Source organism: Centropristis striata, chromosome 2 (genome assembly GCF_030273125.1).
Source record: "Centropristis striata isolate RG_2023a ecotype Rhode Island chromosome 2, C.striata_1.0, whole genome shotgun sequence".
Lineage (NCBI taxonomy): Eukaryota > Metazoa > Chordata > Actinopteri > Perciformes > Serranidae > Centropristis > Centropristis striata.
The window spans coordinates 3,197,755-3,217,786 of record NC_081518.1 but is presented as its reverse complement, the minus strand read 5'-3'; the positions used below and the strand labels follow the sequence as shown (position 1 = coordinate 3,217,786).

The window sequence follows — 20,032 nt, the reverse complement described above, 5'->3', positions numbered from 1 at the left end:
GTGTCATTTTGCGTCTCTTTGTAGTTGTTTTTTTGCATCTCTTTGTAGTTGTTTTGTGTCTCTTTGTAGTTGTTTTGTGTCTTCATTTGGTCATTTTGCATTAATTTCTTATTTTAAGCATTCAACATGCTTATTTCTAGATTTAATAATCTTAATTTAAGAAATCTTGTCAAGGTAAATTATCTGTCCATGCAGCAAGATCATCTCCCTCAGATTTAGTGTTTTTATCTTGTTTTTAGACACCTTTTTTTGCGGTGCACTAGGTCAAAGGTTAGGATGTTAGCATCAGGTGGTACTGTACCTTGTCAGAACATGTCCATTTGTTTTTCCCTCTTTGATACACTTCTGGAATGAGCTCTGACTAGTTTACAGTGACGCATTTTTTCCTGTCTAAACATCTGCTGCAGCCCTTATCAGAGCTGTTTCTCTGCCATGAATCACGCGCAGTAACCACCCTCATTAAGGTGTTTGACTTAATTGCACGTTTATTTGTCGAGTGTGTGTTTGTGTGCACGCTGGTCAGTGCTGCAGCTTTTCTATAAGTAAACGTTGCGCAAGCCATGTGGGGGAATGAGTCCTGCTGTGGATGTATCCTGGCATCCCAAACATTTCCTGTCAGATAGGATTATGAGCCCTCTGCGCTGTGCTCTCTCATGGCCGAGGGCCTCACCGTGGTGCTCAAAAACACTCTGAATGGCAGTTTACTGTGAGAGGGGATTAGGGTGGGAGGTCCATGGGAAGCACCGAGTCCATGAGTTCCGCATGAGCTTGACCGTCTGATGTGGAACATTGTGAGGACACACGTTACACACAGATGTTGGAGAGAACGAAGCACTTCAGCTGACGGACGCGTCTGAATCGAGTCGACGAGTCCCGTAGCCGCCGTCCTCCTTTTAAGGCGTCCTGCTGCACTTGAATCACTTTGAACGTCTCCTTTAATAGTGACTAGATGACTTCATTACATTTTTACATTATGTAGATCATAAATTAGTCTCTTTGCTGTGAGAACGTGGCCTCTGTCTGCCTTAATGGCCTTGATGTACTGCCTTACGTAAACTACAAAGAGACGCAAAACCACATGAAGAGACAAAACAACTATAAAGAGACGCAAAACAACTACAAAGAGATGCAAAATGATCGCATGAAGACACAAAACAACTACAAAGAGACGCAAAATGACACATGAAGACACAAAACAACTACAAAGAGACACAAAACAACTACAAAGAGACGCAAAATGACACATGAAGACACAAAACGACATAGAGATGCAAAATGACACATGAAGACACAAAACAACTACAAAAAGATGCAAAATGACACATGAAGACACAAAACAACTACATAGAGATGCAAAATGACACATGAAGACACAAAACAACTACAAAGAGACGCAAAATGACACATGAAGACACAACAACTACAAAGAGACGCAAAACAACTACAAAGAGACGCAAAATGACACATGAAGACACAAAACAACTACAAAGAGACGCAAAATGACACATGAAGACACAAAACAAGTACATAAAGATGCAAAATGACACATGAAGACACAAAACAACTACAAAGAGACGCAAAACAACTACAAAGAGATACAAAATGACCACAACGTCCCGTAGCCGCTGTCCTCTTTTTAAGGCGTCCTGCTGCACTTGAATCACTTTGAACGTCTCCTTTAATACTAGATGACTTCATTACATTTTTACATTATGTAGATCATAAATTAGTCTCTTTGCTGTGAGAACGTGGCCTCTGTCTGCCTTAGTGGCCTTGATGTACTGCCTTACGTAACCATGGTCACTGGGAATCTGAACTGGGTATCATTCCCATGTTCACATCACTTGTTTCTTTAGGACATGCACCAGTTTGACCAGGTAAACATCTGCGTTAATCACATTTCATGCTTTTGATATGGAATCTCTGTTTGTTGCTCGTCTGGACGGCACAGAGGTCAACAATGTTTCTTTTTCCTCTTCCTATTAGTGATTCGAGCCACAATTATCATTAAAAGCTTCTAATTTGAGACATTTTTGTAGACGTTTTTATAGCCACAAAGGTTAAAATATGCCACAAGTCTCAGTTTGTTTTCAAGCATGCAGAAAGATATGCAAGAAGAAAGGATTGTTGCATCATTTCTTCATGGAGCAGAGCAGAGACGATGATTTGTCTGTAATTTGCATTTGTTGAAAAGCCTAAAAGTGGCAAAATGTCTTGATAAAACCACCAAGACAAGACTTGAATTTTGAATTAAGTCTAAATTACAGCTGTGCGATGTGGAAAAAAAATATCTAATTGCAAATATTTTGACTGCAAATGCAATAAGATTAGTTATATTGGTGGGAACCATCATTTTGCATCATTATTCTCATTTTCATTAAAAGAATAAATCCAACTATCTGGCTTTTTCCTCTTCCTATTAGTGATTCGAGCCACAATTAACATTAAAAGCTTCTAATTTGAGACATTTTTGTAGCCACAAAAGTTAAAACATGCCGCAAGTGTCAGTTTGTTTTCAAGCCAGCAGAAAGACGTGCAAAAAGAACGGATTGTCTGCAAATGCAATAAGACCAGTTATATTGGTGGGAATCATCATTTTGCATCATTATTCTCATTGAAAAAACAATGATTGCTCATCCAGACCTCCGGGGGTCAACTATGTGGCTTATTCCTCTTCCTATTAGTGATTCAACATTGCAATCAACATTAATAGTGTCTGAGTTGAGACATTTTGTGTATTTCCGTAGCCACAAATGTCTCATTAAAAGGCCAGTTTATCTCACAGCTTTACTGGAAAGTGTGAAGTTGACTGGGATACACAGGAAGCTGCTGCTTGTTCACATCCTGCAGAGTTTCTGTCACGTGTCCGGCTTCTCATTTCTGCCCCCTGTATACGTGTCGGAGACCGAATAGCTGTGTTAGTCATCATATCCATCACAGCTCCTGCAGCTACAAGAATGAGGGGAAAAATTGTGAGAATTGCAGTAAATAATAGGAGGGAAGGAAGACAGCAGGGTGTTCATGCAAACAGAAATGTGACAATGCACAACACAAACCTGCTCTCCCTCCATTCTTGTCATCCCAAAAAAACATTTTACATGTTTTTCCCACCCTGCACCATGTGGATCTATTCAGCTCTGTGATTCAAATCTAATAATACAATAACACCTTTACCTTTTGCCAAGTTCCTCATGTGATGCTGTCTAGAGCAGAGGTTCCAAACAGGGGGGCCTGACCCCCCCAGGGGTCGCCAAAGATCCACAGGGGGTCGTGAAGCCCTCTTGAGTTTAAGGGATGTAATAAATCTAATGTGTTAAATAAAGCTGAGTCAGCATTTAATTCATTAGTGGGACAAAAACAACTAAATAAGGGCTAAATTAGTTGTTGTTTATTCATTTATTTAAATAGAAAAATCACTATAGAAAAGTTTAAAAATAAAGGCTATATCGCGAGAATAAGGACATGTGTAACATCCCTCCTGCAGTATAAACAGGTAACCTCACCTAGCGGTAACCTCACCTAGCGGTAACCTCGCCTAGCGGTAACCTCGCCTAGCGGTAACCTCACCAAGCGGTAACCTCACCTAGCGGTAGCCTCACCTAGCGGTAACCTCACCTAGCGCTAACCTCACCTAGCGGTAACCTCACCTAGCCGTAACCTCACCTAGCGGTAACCTCGCCAAGCGGTAACCTCACCTAGCGGTAACCTAGCCAAGCAGTAACCTCACCCAGCGGTAACCTCACCCAGCGGTAACCTCACCTAGCGGTAACCTCACCTAGCGGTAACCTCACCTAGCGGTAGCCTCACCTAGCGGTAGCCTCACCTAGTAGTAACCTCACCTAGCGGTAACCTCACCTAGCGGTAACCTCACCTAGCGGTAACCTCACCTAGAGGTAACCTCACCTAGCGGTAGCCTCACCTAGCGGTAACCTCACCTAGCGGTAACCTCACCTAGAGGTAACCTCACCTAGCGGTAACCTCGCCTAGCAACAGAAACACAGAGCTAATGGAAAAATGGCGAAGCATCAGGGAGATGAAAATGCTGAATATCTCAAAAAGAAAAAGAGAGGGTACCATGAAAGTCACATTGAGTTCGGCTTCATAGAAGCAATGGACAATGGGGGGGTCGCCAAAGTTTACAATGGTAAAAATGTGGGTCCCTCAAGAAAAAAGGTTGGGAACCACTGAACTAGAGTACACTGCAGAAAAGGTGTGTCTGAAAACCAGATAAAAACACTAAATCTGAGCGAAATGATCTTGCTGCATGGACAAATAATTTCACTTGACAAGATTTCTTAAATCAAGATTATTAAATCTTATTGTTTTGGTATTTGATTTGACCTCACTCAGGTTTTTGTTCTGTTCTTTCGTGTTGATTTGAAGCATAAATTAACATATATCTTACTTATTTTTGTATGTGAAGGAAAGGAAAAAACCCAATAAAGAGAAGTTGAAAAAAACAACAACAACACAGCGATAAATTGATTGTTATAGTTATAGATGCTTGAGTTAGCAGGGTTTTTTTTACAAACGCCCATCCCGAGACTAGAAACACTTCGGCTCAACTTCTCTGGTTTCACTTTTCATTTCAATTCAGTCTAATCTCAGACCTGATGTAGATTCTGCTGCTTATCTGCTCACTTTGTTTGTTGACCTATAAATCCTTTGAGCTGTCACTGAGCCTCTCTGTCTGTCTGCTAACAGGAGATTGAGTTGGAGGTGATAGAAAGTATGGCTTAAGTAAACCTGATAATGTCTACTTAATATGAGATATGATGTGTTGGTGCAGCTTCTGGACGAAGCTTTTCTTCATCTGAAACATGACTCAAAAAACTGTCCGTTGACAAGTTTGTGTCCCAGGGAACAATGACCTGCAACGCTTCACTCTGGAATAATCTGCGTTTGTTAACTCTTCACACTTTTCTGCCTGTGCGTTTCCACTTGTTGTTCTATTTTGACTGGGGTCCATGAACTCCAGTGACCTGCAGCATTGTTAAGGATGCCGGTAAACAATGCTTTGGTGCCGCTCCAAGCTGGAACATTTTCACCGCAGCCCAAATAACTGCAAAGAAAAACACAAGCGACAAGAAGGAAAAAAACAGAAAGTATGTTGTTCAGTCGACGGGGGGCCAGGCGGCTTTCATCTGCTGCTGGGGAACTTGTGTTTTGCATTTTCTCTCCTCTGGACATTCTTGTGTGTTTTTTTTAGCGATGGCGGTAACGGAGGCCCCCATCAGAGAGTTTTATCAGAAAGTGCTGCATTCTTCTCCATATCTCTCTCCCGCCAAATTAGGACTCTGATAAGACTTTTAGAAGGTTTTGAACCTAAGATTTCAGTATGTGTGTGTGTGTAGCAGACGGCTTTCTGCTCTCACACTCTGCATTGTGTTGTGTAGGAATAAGTGAGACGTAGTTGAGTATCTGTGGAGTTTATTCTCTAAACGGAAAAACACAGGCGTACCCAGTAGGGTTGTCAAAAGTATCAATACTAAAACATTGTATCCAGATACGGTACTCATATTCAAAAGTATCAATACCACTACCTCAGACCTGAAGCTTGTTATCATAGTTGCAGTTTCTTTTTGCACAACTGTTTTTTATTATAAATATTTAACCTGTGGTTCTGTTCATTTTTACATGTTGCATTTTTCTTGTTAATACAGATATTTCTGTTAAATTTTGGGGTCTTTGTTTTTATCCTGGTGGAATCGAAAATGGTATCTAATATTTTCCTGAGTATCGGTATCGAGTTGAAAATTTTATTATTATTGTATTGTGACAACCCTAAACAGTATATATCAGCATATTGTGGTATTGAACGGGGAAAAAAGTGAAAATAAATAGAGAAGAAGGAGAGAACGCTTCATTTCATGACTCACACACTTTGAGCACACACACGCAGCTCTTTGACGCTAGGTGGTGCAACGCCAAAATAATTCCCCAGAGGAACAAAAGGCATGTATTGATAATCACCATAGGAACTTTTTACAGGCAGAAAATAATTATATTTTTTTGGGGGAAGTTCACAACACAAATAAACAAAATTAAATAAAAAAATTTTGACTCTACTACATGTGTTTGCATGTGACATACACAAAGAAAAATTTAGATTATTTCGACGTTTTCTGTCTCCGAGGAGCCAGTGAGGGTTATGAGGTGGCACCAGGTCAGAATCAGTGTTTGTTCATGGTCTTAAACCAAGTTTCCTCTGGCTATTCTCATTTACAGAGCCCAGCAAATAAATCCCAACAAAGCTTACCAGACATAAGTACCAATTTCCTGTGAATCAAGTACTTTTGAGTCCCAACTTGCGTCCTTTTACTCTTATTCTCATTGTTCCCTGTGATCTTTGCAAGAAAAGTTTTGTTTGGGCCCCTAAGTCTCCGGCTCTAAGCCTCTTAATGCACCATTCATCCTGATACCGGCCTCTGTGACCTGAAAACATGCCAAATACAAAGACAGTTAGGCACGGTGTGTAAATGTCAGAGGGAATATTCTCTGATTCAAAAAATACATATTAAAAAAAAAATCTAATTTGCCTTCTGGCCAGTCTTTGCTTCGTGATAAGTGGACATTAAAACATTATTAACCCTTTGATGCAACATATAAACACCTTCTAATGTGCAACAAGGGTAAAAAAATGACCTGCATTCATTTCCCATGTTATTTCATGCTGGCTGTGTGTTTGAATATCTTTTTTTATTACAACAGATCATTATATCCATTTTTCCTTTCATACTTTATGAAGAAAACCAGTTTTTGTATTATTACATCAAGTTTACACACATGGATCAAAAATGACCTTGTGCAATAGAAGCGTAGTGATACAAAAAGTGATTCACTGAATAAACAATTTGAGTATATGTGTAACTATGTTTGTCTTATTTTGAAGGTTTAACTTTAAAAGAGTTGTTAGAACCACCAGATTACATTGGAAAATCACTTATTTTAACATTTGAGACTTATTAGAGCCACCAAATAATAATTTCCATTGGAAAAACACCAATTTAACAAAACAGGATAGTTAATATTTGTGTCTTCTTTGTCAGGTTTTAAATTGGTGACAACATATAAACACCTTCTAATGCACAACATGGGTCAAAAATTACCTCGTGCATTTGAAGTGTAGTGGTTAAAAAAGGGTTTTTATTCAAAAAGTAAGAAATAAAAACAAAAAATCAGGATGTATGATCATCAAAAACAAGTTATTTGAGGAAAACCTGCGATACTGAATGATGAAATCAATTTATTGCAAAGATATAGAATATAAAAACTTAGTCTTAGAAAAACCTTTTATTTATACAGTAAAAAATTGAATAAGATGGCACTCTTAAACATGAAATCAACAGTGCTAATATCTGTTTACCGTAATATTAAAAAAAGTTGCACTGTATTTATTACGGTAAAGTTCTGGCAACCACAGCTGCTGTTTTTTTTTTGTTTTTTTTTGAAAATTATAATTATTGGGTTTTTAGAATTTCAGCTGCTGATTTTTTACCGTAAAAACAACATGTTTTTTTTCTATTGTATTTTAATAACTCTACAGCACTTGGGTCCACTGAGGTTGTTTTTAAATAAATAAACTTTGACTTGACTTGACCTGGATTTTATGCAGCGCCTTGTGATTTTCTTCAATGAGACCTGTATTCAATCTGGTTCAAGAATGTAAAAACATAAAATGACCAATAACTTGCAGGCTGGGGGCTGTGATGATTGTGTCAAGGCAAGGATTATATAAGGCTATTGGAAGCATATGTGTCAGTATTGGAGCAGAACAGAGTTAGTGGGTTTGTAAGACACACATTTCAGGACAGGATCGACTTTATGTAACAGGAAGTTACGTTTACTGAAGATAGGATCTTTGCAGGGTCTCCTGAGGTCACATCTCTATGTAGAACGGTGCATCCGTCATGAGATGAAAAACACAAAGTGTCAGGTTAGATCTTGGCATTACGTAAAACAATTTAAAAACAGATCCAGTGTTGCAGTAACAAGATGGTTCTCCTTCAGGTCACCTAAACTGTCGGAGTGTGTGACCTCTCTGTTGGAGGCTTGGGGCTCCAGTATAAAAAGAAGATGTTGGCTGGCTGTGTAACATGTCTCCTGCTGTCTCCTGCTGTCTCCTGCTGTTTGCTGACCTGTTCTCACTTGTCTCCTCGTTGTTTGACCCACAGGACTGCTCCAGCTCAGAGGAGTTCACCGTGGCTGCTGCTCTGCTGCCGCTGTCTACGGCCTTCTACAGGGTAAGGAAATCAATTTAAAACTAGGATCTATTAGCCTGGGTAGCACCAGACTCATCAAAAAAAAAAAGAGATTAGTCTGGATACCAGCTATTCATTTCTCCATAGAGGAGGCGTGGTTTACGATCCTCCAGAGCCGTTTATTGGGCGCTTAGAATGTCTATCATAAGCGTCTGTAGGTAGCTGTTAGCCAATCAGATCAGTTATAGCAGATGACGTATGTAGAGCAACAGAAATTGATGTTTAAATAGCCAGACTAGCCCATCGCTACTTTGAGACTAAAATGCTCAATTCTGCTTCTGCAACGTTTTTCTGCAGCATGTTCTGACTCTGGCTGCTCACAGTCTACCGGCAGTGTTGGTGTGTGTGTGTGTGTGTGTGTGTGTGTGTGTGTGACACTGTGAAGGTTGATTGATTCTGCTGAGACCAACAGTCACGTGACTGTTCGCCGACAATCAGACAGAACTGCAGGCTGTTTACACAGAACTGAGAGGAGAGGACAGGACAGGAGAGACATTTGAAAAATGAAAAAGTTTCTTTTAGATAAACATTAAAGTAGCTACCGCCACAATAAAGGTTTCATTTTAGATTCCATTTCCAAAGTGAAAAAAAAAAAAAGAAGCTGATATTGTATTGTATATGGGGCTACATGGTCCTGCCTGCGGACTATATATATATATATATATATATATATATATATATATATATATACAAACATTCACTGAAAATCAGACAGAACTTCAGGCTGTTTACACAGAGGAGAGAGGAGAGGACAGGAGAGACATTTGAAAAAAAAAAAAAGTAAAGTTTGTTTTTTGACAAATATTAAACTAGCTACTGACACAATAAAGGTTTCACTGTAGATTCCATTTCCAGATAAGCGGTTATGGATAATGAATGTATTGTATATAATTGTAGGTTGCAGACTCCTGATCTAGATGCACCAAAACGTTCTTAACCATCCATATCTACTCTTCATTTACATATCTATGAATATCTGTCAATCTATTGTTGTTGCCTCTCATATATAAGTTGTTGTCTGCAGTATAGAGGTGGTTAGCAGGAAATAGCCACAGCCTGGTCAACCTTTCCCCTTTAGTTGATCCCTGGACATGTTCATGCACAGAACAGCATGTTAAAACCTCCAGAGTCTAATACCGAGGACCGGTTTGGACCTTTGGTTTCCAGACCTCACTGTCAACAGGCTCACTGCATTATCCACCACAACTATGTCCCCACAGCTCGCCTGTTGCTATGGGGGCAGACACAACTGTCCGCATTGCCCCGGTGCTGGGTCCCAGTGCCATACCCTGATGGTCTGACTGGGACCTGGCCCACATGACTCATCTAGTTCACATGCCACAGCTGATGTAACGCTCCCAGATAAGCCTGGTGTTGTTTTTTGTTTCTTATTAGGGGCCACCGGTATTGAAAATGCATCAATTATGTCAGAGTTTCTTCGCTAAGTGCATGCTTGTTTAACCATGTAACAAGAAACACCACTCCCAAACAAGTTTCTGTTTCATAAGACGCTCTGCTCACGCAATGGAGAGACTTTCCAGCGATTTTATAAGTGATTTCTTGTGGCTAATTACAGGGAAGAATATTATGAGAATTAAACAGATTTTTCTTTGTTGATGGTTTTGAACTGGTGACGATCTCGAGCTCTGCCTCATCCACAGGGTGAAAAGGAAAGTGAGGTCACGAGGGAATCGGACAAAATATTCTGTAATCCCTCTTCTGTTTAGTGGCGCAAAGATCATGCAGAGAAAATGTGAGAAAAACAAAGCAGCTGTCATCAAGGGTGTGGGATAAAAAAAAAGGCATATATATCCCTAAACTGAGTATTTTTTAACCCATGAGAACCCACGGTGACACTTACTTTTTAGAACAGAAATCTAAAAAAATAGCTAATTTCTAAAATCGTATTCTTTGTTACGATTTTTTGTTTAAACCCATTTAACAATTCTAATCCGTTAATAGGGTGTCCTTTATTGCATTTAACCGCATTAGGGTTTGTTGTTTATTTTGGTAACACTTTACAATAACCATCTAAGTTATGTTTATAGATGGTTAATAAACCAAATATTAACCATTTTCAAAGTACCACAATCAAGTCTACATATTTAATCTTTATAAATGTTTACAACCATTTTCTTAAAGCTATATAAATCAATAAATTATTATTATTTATTATCATTATTATTATTATTATTATTATTATTATTAATTAGAATTAAAAAAAATGTAATGGTAAATTAACTATTAAATTATATTAATAAACTATCTGTTTACCATTTATAAATGATGGTTATTGTAAAGTGTTACCTTTATTTTTAATTTTTATTATTGATTTATTATTATTTTGTGACTTAAAAACAAATCTGAAAAATAATTTATTGTTAAACAGCACTATTAATGTCACAATTTTAGAAAAAAGACAAATTTGTGGTTCTGTAAGCAGAAAAGGTGTCGAGTTTATTTCTATTAAAATAAGAAATATCATAAAAATAAATACCATAAACACTCAATTTGACATGTATGTTACATCACAGATCTTTGACTTTTAGGGGTGGAATTAAAAAAAAAAAACCATCAGAAATGTGTTCTTTGTGGTCCTCTTGGTCTGTGGTTTATCCCCCATAATTTTCCTTCAAGGATAAATAGATCTGGGTTCTTACGGGTTAAAATGCAGCCTTGTTCGTTTGGGAACATCAATAGGAGGCAAAGAACAATATGTACCATGAAACAGCAGCGTCCATCTCATCTTTCAGAGGCCCCTCAGCAGACATCCATCTCTACCCAACATGAAACTTATATAACGAGCTCAGATCACATGTTCTCTACAGTACAGTAGCTTTGTGTTCTCCTCTCTGTTGTTCTACAGTAAATGATCAACCAGTCCTCCATTCTGACCAGATAAGACACAAAAAGTCATTGAAAAGAATGTCAGACTAATTGAGCATGTCAACTTGTATCTTTAACTACTATTTTTATTATTTTTTTACCTTAGAAATAAGAAATAAGTAAGATATTGTTTGTTTTTCAGCCATTTACACATTACATAATAACATAATAACCCTCTGAACCTTGATTTAAAAGCATGTTTGGTTTAGAGCTGCAACAGTTATTCGATTAATCGAACAATTATTGATTATTAAATTAATCGTCAACTATTTTGATAATCGAATAATTGGTTTGAGCAGTTTTTTTTTAAAGACAATAAGTCCAAATTCTCTGATTTCAGATTCTTCAATGTGAATATTTCTGTTTTTTTGTTCCTTTATTTTATTTTTTATTTTTTTATTTCCCACATAAAGCACTCACATGACAAACCACAGAAAAGGGGGGGAAAAAAACAATTAGCACAGCACGCAAAGAGAAAGGAAAGGAATACACCTAAAAAATGAAATAAAAATAAAATAAAATGAGACTGGTTCCAGACTGGTTCCTGACTGGTTCCAGTAAAACCACTTCCACGGGAAAAAGGAACATCACAATAATGCCTCAATAAAAATATAGTGATGTCATATATTTAGATGTTTCTTAGTAAAGAGAACAGTAAGGAGACCCAGTTAAAATGTATCAATAAATGTAGACATAAATAAGTAATAAATAATCCATGATTAATGTCTGATTAACTAGATGAAAGTTGATGGAGCTGATAAATATAATTATTCAATTAAACACATTATAATAAAATAGGACATAAATGTATATCATGAATTCATTTCTAAATGTTCCTTTCCTTTATTCTTCCTTATATCTATTTTTGTTGTTGTTGTTGTTGTTTTCAACACAAACCACTGAGTCACACACGAGAGCAGCTGGAGCCAAAAGCTGCTTCTCCTCCAGTTTGTAAGTTTTTACTAAGAGCATGATGGGAAAAAATTGCATGATGGGAAAAAAAAACTGCTAAAAGAATCTAGTTGTAGTCTTGTAAATAGTTTCCTGCTAGATTGACAGTCTGTCTAAAACCTCAGTGTGAGACTAGAAACTCTCAACACTTGTCTTTAGATGGGAGCAGGTGGGACACCTGAGTTTTCTGGGACTCTTTTCCAAATATTTTCTCATGTAGAGGTAGCATTAGTCTTCTAACTAGATTTTTACGTATAAAATTTCAGTAATACAGCTTGAAAGTCCCACTTAGAGAGGGTTTGATGGTGCTGCAGTGCCGATGTACCATTATTTGATGGAAGATCAGCAAGTTTGTGCTGTGGATCAAATCATTGACCTGCTCCAACATGAATGTGTTTCCTGCACTGACCCACTTAGCTGCACGTTAATCTTGAACCAGCCTCAAAGGCCCCAGCAGAAGAGGCATTTGCCCTCTGATTTCCTGCACATTTTCAAGTTCAGGACTTTGTTATTTGAACTTGTATGAAGATGAATACATTTTTGATATGCAAAGCTTGCAGTGTTAAAGCTGAGCCAATCAGAAGCAGAGCAGGGCGGGTCACACCTTCACCATCCTAGTAGAAATAATGCCACAGTTTGTTGTGTCAAAGGGCTTTACAGGCCACAAGTTTACAAAGTAAACAGGTTGGTGATGTTATATAACCAGTGGTGGAAGAAGTATTCAGGTCCATTTCACTGTAAAAAAAAACAAAAAAACCCTGTTGTTTTTACGGTAAAAAAAACAGCAGCTGTGGTTGCCAGAACTTTACTGTAATAAATACAGTGCAACTTTTTTTAATGTTACAGTAAAAAGATATTAGCACTGTTGATTTCACGTTTAAGATATAAGCCATTTTATTCCATATTTTACGTAAGTTTTTCAATAAAAAGAAACGCTGTTTTGCCATATAATTGATAAGAAAATACTTTATAAATGCTGCATAAATTAAAGATTTTACCATTAAATATTACAGTATATTTTTGTTAGAGATAAAATGCTTAAAATTGCAATAATATCATAGGGACAGACAGGGCAAAGTCAAGGAGAAGGGCTTTATTTTCCTAATCTGGCATTTCTTTTGCCTTTTCCCGAAATACTCCTCACCCCACCTTTAATGTGCAAATATTCATTTAAAAAAAAAAACTTGTTTTTGTTTGTGTTTTCATCCTTTTATTGCTTTTGCATGCCAAACATTTGGCCGCTGCACATTTAAGACTCAAGTTCAGGAGTCAGACATTGGCCAAGTCCCTGTTTGGTATTCTTGGCCAGACTTGGCTCACAGTGGTCGAGTCCCCACGGCCCTCTAGTCTCCAGGTCGGGGAACGTGGGAAGCTCCTCTCGCTCTGCTACCGTCTGCTCCCAGAATCTGCTGGATGGAGACAGACAGTGTTTAGTTTTATTGGTGGCCATATGTCGACACTGAGCAGTTTATGCAATTGACCCACATTCTATGTTCAGTTGTTTGGCCTTTCTTTGCTCTCCCGCTGGCCCGAACCCTTCGTGGATGTTTTGCTCAAACTAAAACAGTTTTCAGAGAGCAGGAAGGTGGAACTGATTTGCAAAAAAAAACATCTTTTAGCCTAGATCAGGGGTCTCAAACTCAAATGACCTGGGGGCCGCTGGAGGCAGTATCAAAATGACCCAAAAAAGACACAAAATGACAAAAAAAAGACACAAAATGACCAAAAAAGACAAAATGACCCAAAAAGACACAAAATGACCAACAAAAATACACAAAATTACTAAGAAAAAAAAGACACAACATTATTACAAAAATACCAAAAAAGACACAAAATTACCAAAAAAGACACAAAATTATTTTTAAAAAAGACACAAAATAATTTAAAAAGACACAAAACTACCAAAAAGACACAAAATTACTAAAATAGACACAAAATGATTACAGAAAGACTCAAAATTACCCAAAAAAAGACACAAAATTACCAAAAAATACACAGAATTACCAAAAAAGACACAAAATTAAAAAAGACACAGAATGACCAAAAAAAAGACACAGAATGACACAAAAAGACACAAAATTACTAAAAAAAACCCACAAAATGACCAAAAAATACACAGAATTACCAAAAAAGACACAAAATATTTTGAAAAGACACAAAATGACCAAAAAAAAACACAAAATGACCTAAAAAAAAAAGACACAAAATTACCAAAAAAGACACAAAATTACCAAAAAAAGTAATTAAAGGGACCTTCCACACACAACACAGTGAATTGCCATTCATATAAAACACATTAAACTTTCATATCAAGGTGGGGGTCACAAAATATCGTCACGAGGGCCACAATTGGCCCGCGGGCCGCAAGTTTGAGACCCATGATTTAGATCAGGCATGGATGGTGTCATTTGTTCCATGTAGGTAAAGTTTATCTAAAGGACCTTTGTACAGTGGCTCTTTGTTAGAGTGGAGCTTTTACATTTTACTGAGATTCTCTAATCTGCATGCAGCGTCACTCTGACATTCATTATCTAGCGTTGGAATTAACAGGTGTCACTGACGTCTGCTTCTCTTGTTATTCTGCCCTTTGTGATGCTCTGTGATATTTCTTCTTCCATTTGAATGTGTCACCAGACTAAAAGCCTCCGTCCGAGAAGAGGGAAACACAGATTGGAAACAGCAGCAAGTGAAAAACACTCGCTCTGGTTGACTTCCACTTGACTGTTTGCATTCTTCCAGCCGTAGTTTATTCATGGGGGGGATTTGGCAGCTCCCCGCCTCGAGCTGCTCCCCGCCATGCCCTCACGATAAAAATGACGTACTGCGTGACCTTTGTATATCTGAGAAATGTCCAGCTCTTGACTTACCGTATCTATGTTTACTCCGTCTTGGAACATTTATGTTACTTGTACATGGTGTTTCTACACAGTTATGGCCTATGGATGCCATGATGGGTCTGTTTATTAGTCTGACTCTCAACATGTTTTGCTCTTGTTTGTTTTACGTGACTAAAGACTGTAAATACATTGTTTGAGACGAGAGTTTCATGGCTTCAGGATGTGAGTAGTTCTGCTCACAATGCACTGACTCATGTCGAATTGCACAAATGTGGAGATGGATTGTTTGCAGGTCAGACTGACGACTGCAGAAATAATGACTGTTTTTGTATCTACAATTCAGGAATGCTATGAATTCTTCCAAAACACTTGTAAATAATGTTGCTGCCCCAAGGCTGGTGACATATCAGATCTTCACTCAGCGTCTGCATTCAAGCGTAGCCTCCCTTCAGTGACAACATGCAACATGCACCATGATACTGTTTGTCTGTCCAGCTGATGTTTGCAGGCCGCACTCCATCATACTGTGAACCTGGGGAGCACGTCCCAGAGTTCAAAACTAGATCCCAGATCCAGATAGCCCTATTTCTTTGACCTGTACACAGCATTTTGTCTCCCCTTGTGGTGCTCTGCTTGTTTTCTCCCTCAACCCTGCATTCCTCCTCTACACTAGTCACAGATCCAACATGGTCTCACAGGAATCCGTGAAATAGACACGGATTTGCTTAACTCAAAATCCGTGAAACTGACATGGATTTCACCACAATGCAAGTTAATGACAGTCATATCCCGTGGCTATTCCAACATACAAAGTGATTATGTACATTCACTGAGTGAATATTTAGAAAATAAAACGTATATTTCTCGCTAGAAATGTGATCAAAATCCATTTTTATGCAGAAACTAAGTCAAAATATTGATTTTTTCACTAAAAATGAGAGAACTGTCCGCCATGTTTTTTGTTCTGACTGCCGGGACCTTGAAAGTCACGTGACTTGGAACAAACCAATAGGAAAAAATATCCATGGAATAGCCACGGGATATGACTGTCATTAACTTGCATTATAGCGAAATCCGTGTCAGTTTCACGGAAATTTGAGTGATTCTGTGGCTATTCCACGGATTTTGAGGTAAGCCATTCGCCGTCCTAGCAGATTTATGGAATCTAAAGGTACCAAGTATGTCAGGATATCGTGTCAGGAAGTTGTTGAAAAAACGCAGCAAAATTCGGCTATTTTTCATGTTTCATGATGTTTTATGGTGGGTTTTTTTAATGGTGAAAATAGGCCGATATATTGAGCCGATATTTGCGTTTTTTACTTGTATCGGCATCGGCTGATACGTGCGTGCATTCTCCGAGCAATTAGCCCGTTTCACTGAGCCAACAGCAGGCAAGGCTTGGTGCAACACCTCCAGGCTCGGTGCAACACCTCCAGGCTCGGTGCAACACCTCCAGGCTCGGTGCAACACCTCCAGGCATGGTGCAACACCTCCAGGCTCGGTGCAACACCTCCAGGCATGGTGCAACACCTCCAGGCTTGGTGCAACACCTCCAGGCTCGGTGCAATTTGGCCCCGCCCTCCTCCTCTGTGATTGGACAGCAGTGACGAGTAAAGCATTTTACCCAAAGCTGAACATTTTCAACTCTCTGCAAGCAAAAAAAAAAGCCAATCGTGCAGTAATCTGCGCTGAATAGATGCTCAGTGCCTTGTTAAGCTGCTGGCGAGTAGTATCAGTGTACAGGTACATAAAAAAAAATAGAATATCATGAAAACTCATACATTATATAGATTCATTACACAACAACACAACATCTGTCATTCTCTGGTGAGCTGCTGCTGATACCAGGAAAAAGAAACAATGCATTCCTCCTCTGCTCTAGTCACAGATCGGTCCGATAGAGCCGTCCTCCCTCCTTTCCCCTTCATCTTCACTTCCTATTTTTCCTCGTTTTCCTCCCTTTCCTCTCCCCTATTTCCCTGTCCTCCTCCTTGCCCATCTGTCTTGTGGATGTCTCTTTAAGCTCGGCGTATTATCATATTGGGAAGATATGACCTCGGTCAAAGTGACCTGCACATATCTGACAAGTCAAAAAAAGAACAGCAAGGCTGAGGATAGACAGCGCAGACCAATCACGCCCAGATCTCTCACACACACACACAAACACATACACCCACGCAACATCTGCCGCAAGACACGTAGCCCAGCCAGCTACCGAAGGGCTTCACTTCTTCTTCTCGTTGTGTTCGTAGCTGGTTATTTACGGCCATGTTTCACTCAGCTCCATCGTCATAATCCGACCTCTCCTCAGCCCCGTGCCAGCGTCGATCACATTAAAGCTCCTCATCAAAGCATTTCTAGCAACAGCAAATTTGTCATTTCATCCAGCGGCGCTTCTCTGGCCTAGTTCCCATACTGGATTTAAGGCGGTATGCTTTGGTTCTTCTGATGATAGCAAAGTTAGAGTGATCACGTCTATTTCTGGAGAGAAAACACTTCATCTAAACAAACTCCCATTAATGTCTTCCTTACATTGCCACGTGATCTCCTCTCCAGACTGAAATACAGACTGAAGGTCCTGTGGTAGAGGTGGGAAAAAATCCATACAGCATAGTATCGAGATATTTTGCATGGCAATATTATATTGATTCATGGCAGATATTAGTATCGATATTTAGAGATAATGAAAACCCAAAACTCAGTGTGTCAGTATAAAAGTAGAATATTGCTGGTGAGTGTAATGTGCTGGTCCTGGGTCAGTTGTGGTTTGGGGCCATGTCCTCACTTTGTTTTTTGAAGTCCACAGTCAACATAGCAGCCATCTAGCAGGACATTTTAGAGTCTTCATGCTTCCACAAGCTCTTTGGAGATGCTGCTTTCATTTCCCAGCAGGACTTGGCACCTGCCCACACTGGTAAAGGTACCAAAAGCTGCTTCAATGACCATGGTGTTACTGGGCTGGACTGGCCAGCAAACTCCCCATAGGAGTCTATGGGCTGTTGTCAAGAGGAAGGTGAGAGACACCAGATGAGCTGAAGGCTGCTATAAAAGCAACATGGTGCTGTAGGCTGATCTCCTCCATGCCACCAAGTATTAATGCACTAATTCATGATTCAAAAGGAGCCAAACCAAGTATTGATGGATAGAAATGAACAGACTTTACAGAAGCATGACATTTGTCTTTAAAATATGATTTAGACTGTCTGGCAGGCAACATTCAGACAAGAAACCGGTTAAAAAAAGTTCCTTTATAATGTTTTTAAATTTAAAATGTTATCTATTGTACCTTATTGAAGCTACAGAATATTTTACACATGTAAATTATGCAAAACATTAATTATGTTAAAATAACATTTAAAAACTCTCTTTTTCACTTGTGCACCGTTATGGTACGATGTTACCTACAGACAACAAAATAAACCCCCAAAACTTCATTCATATTATGTTTATTTAGTCTATTCTAACACAAAAAACACTTTTTTTCCTAACTGGCATCCTAATGTACCGTAGAGGGTTAAAGGCTCTGCGTCCTCCCAGCTCTCCTCTCTCTTGGCTCCGGGCCGATCACTCTGGGAATAGAGCTGTTTTGGTTCTGTCTGTTGTAATTAGAGTAATGCTTCTAGTTCGCATCCTTCAAAGGCGAACTCTGAAGTGAGAATAGAAACCGCTGCAGTGTGTCAGACTCAGGGGAGAGAAATCAGAAGCTAATCAAATAACAGGCTCGAGCCGTACGCGTGGCCTTCAGGCTCCTCCGGGACCTGCACGGTTGGTGAATGTTGGTTTGTGGCAGGTCATTTGTTGGCACACTGTGATCCTGTTGAGTTATTTGTGGCCTGATATTGTTTCTCCAGCATTGCTCTGCGGTGAGCGTTATCAGGGGCGCAGATGGGGTTTCTGAACCGGGGGGACCAAGCTGTCAGCAAATGATTTCAACTCAATGAGTTGTTTTTACACTCCATGCCTTAACCAAAATATTTTTTATTTAAACAATTTTCAATGGACTGTAGTGTAAAAAAACAACTAACATATTTACATAAATAAAAATAAGTTTGTACATGAAATTTCTAGTGCAGCCAAACAGATTAACTGACTTGAAGCTGACTCAATGAAGGACCCAAAAACATCTCTCCTCCTTTATTACCCTGAACATACTGCTGGGGAATTTCTTGTCTGTCTAGGGTGTCAAGCCTTTAGGACCAGTGTTTCCAACAGGATTTTCTGAGACTTTGATGGGAATTTTTTTGCCCTAAAAGCCTAAATTTGGTGCCTCTCGCACATTCTAATGCCACTATTCCATCTTAATCATTGCATATTTTTAATGAGTTATTGTAAAGGATAATAAGGGTTCTTGTGTTTTATTTAAGGCGTCATATTTTGACAGTCTTCTTGTAAATTATATGGTGGACTCTGCTAACACATCCATGTGCTCTTATTTTGAAAGCTACATGTGTTTGCTTTTATTTTGAAGGCGGGTCTTATTGGGCGTTCAATTTACACTGAAAGTCGGAACTTCAAATTTGGAACTTGGAGCTCGGAACAACGTTGAAAATTCTGACATTCGTGTAGACCTTGAACGCACCATTAGCCACCAGACTCTATGTGCGCTGCAGTGTAAATAATCTAACGGAACATTAATCCTCTGTTTTACCTGGGGGCATGTTCCCCTGGAGATTTTTTTGCCCTAAAAGCCTAAATTTGGTGCCGTCTTTATCTTAATCATTGCATATTTTTAATGAGTTATTGTAAAGGATAATAAGGGTTCTTGTGTTTTATTTAAGGCATCTTATTTTGACAGTCTTCTTGTAAATTATATGGTGGACTCTGCTAACACATCCATGTGCTCTTATTTTGAAAGCTACATTTGTTTGCTTTTATTTTGAAGGCGCGCTCTTACCGTAATGTTGGAATAGAAAATCGGAACTTGGAGCTCTGAACAACGTCGAAAATTCTGACATTCGTGTAGACCTTGAACGCACCATTAGCTGCTGGACTTTCTATGTGCTGAAATGTAAATAATCTAACTAACGGAACATTAATCCTCTGTTCTGTGCACATGTGTGTTCTACAGTACAGTATCAGCCGGTGTTAAAGACTTTT

General features: G+C 38.9%; 1 protein-coding gene across 1 annotated transcript in view; it reads left to right on the top strand.

Annotated features, from left to right (window-relative positions):
* sbf2 (SET binding factor 2) overlaps nucleotides 1-20,032 on the top strand; it is a 177,441-nt gene that overhangs the window by 102,251 nt on the left and 55,158 nt on the right. The window contains 1 exon segment of the mRNA XM_059359455.1: nucleotides 8,175-8,243. Within this exon segment, the coding sequence (XP_059215438.1) occupies nucleotides 8,175-8,243 (69 nt within the window).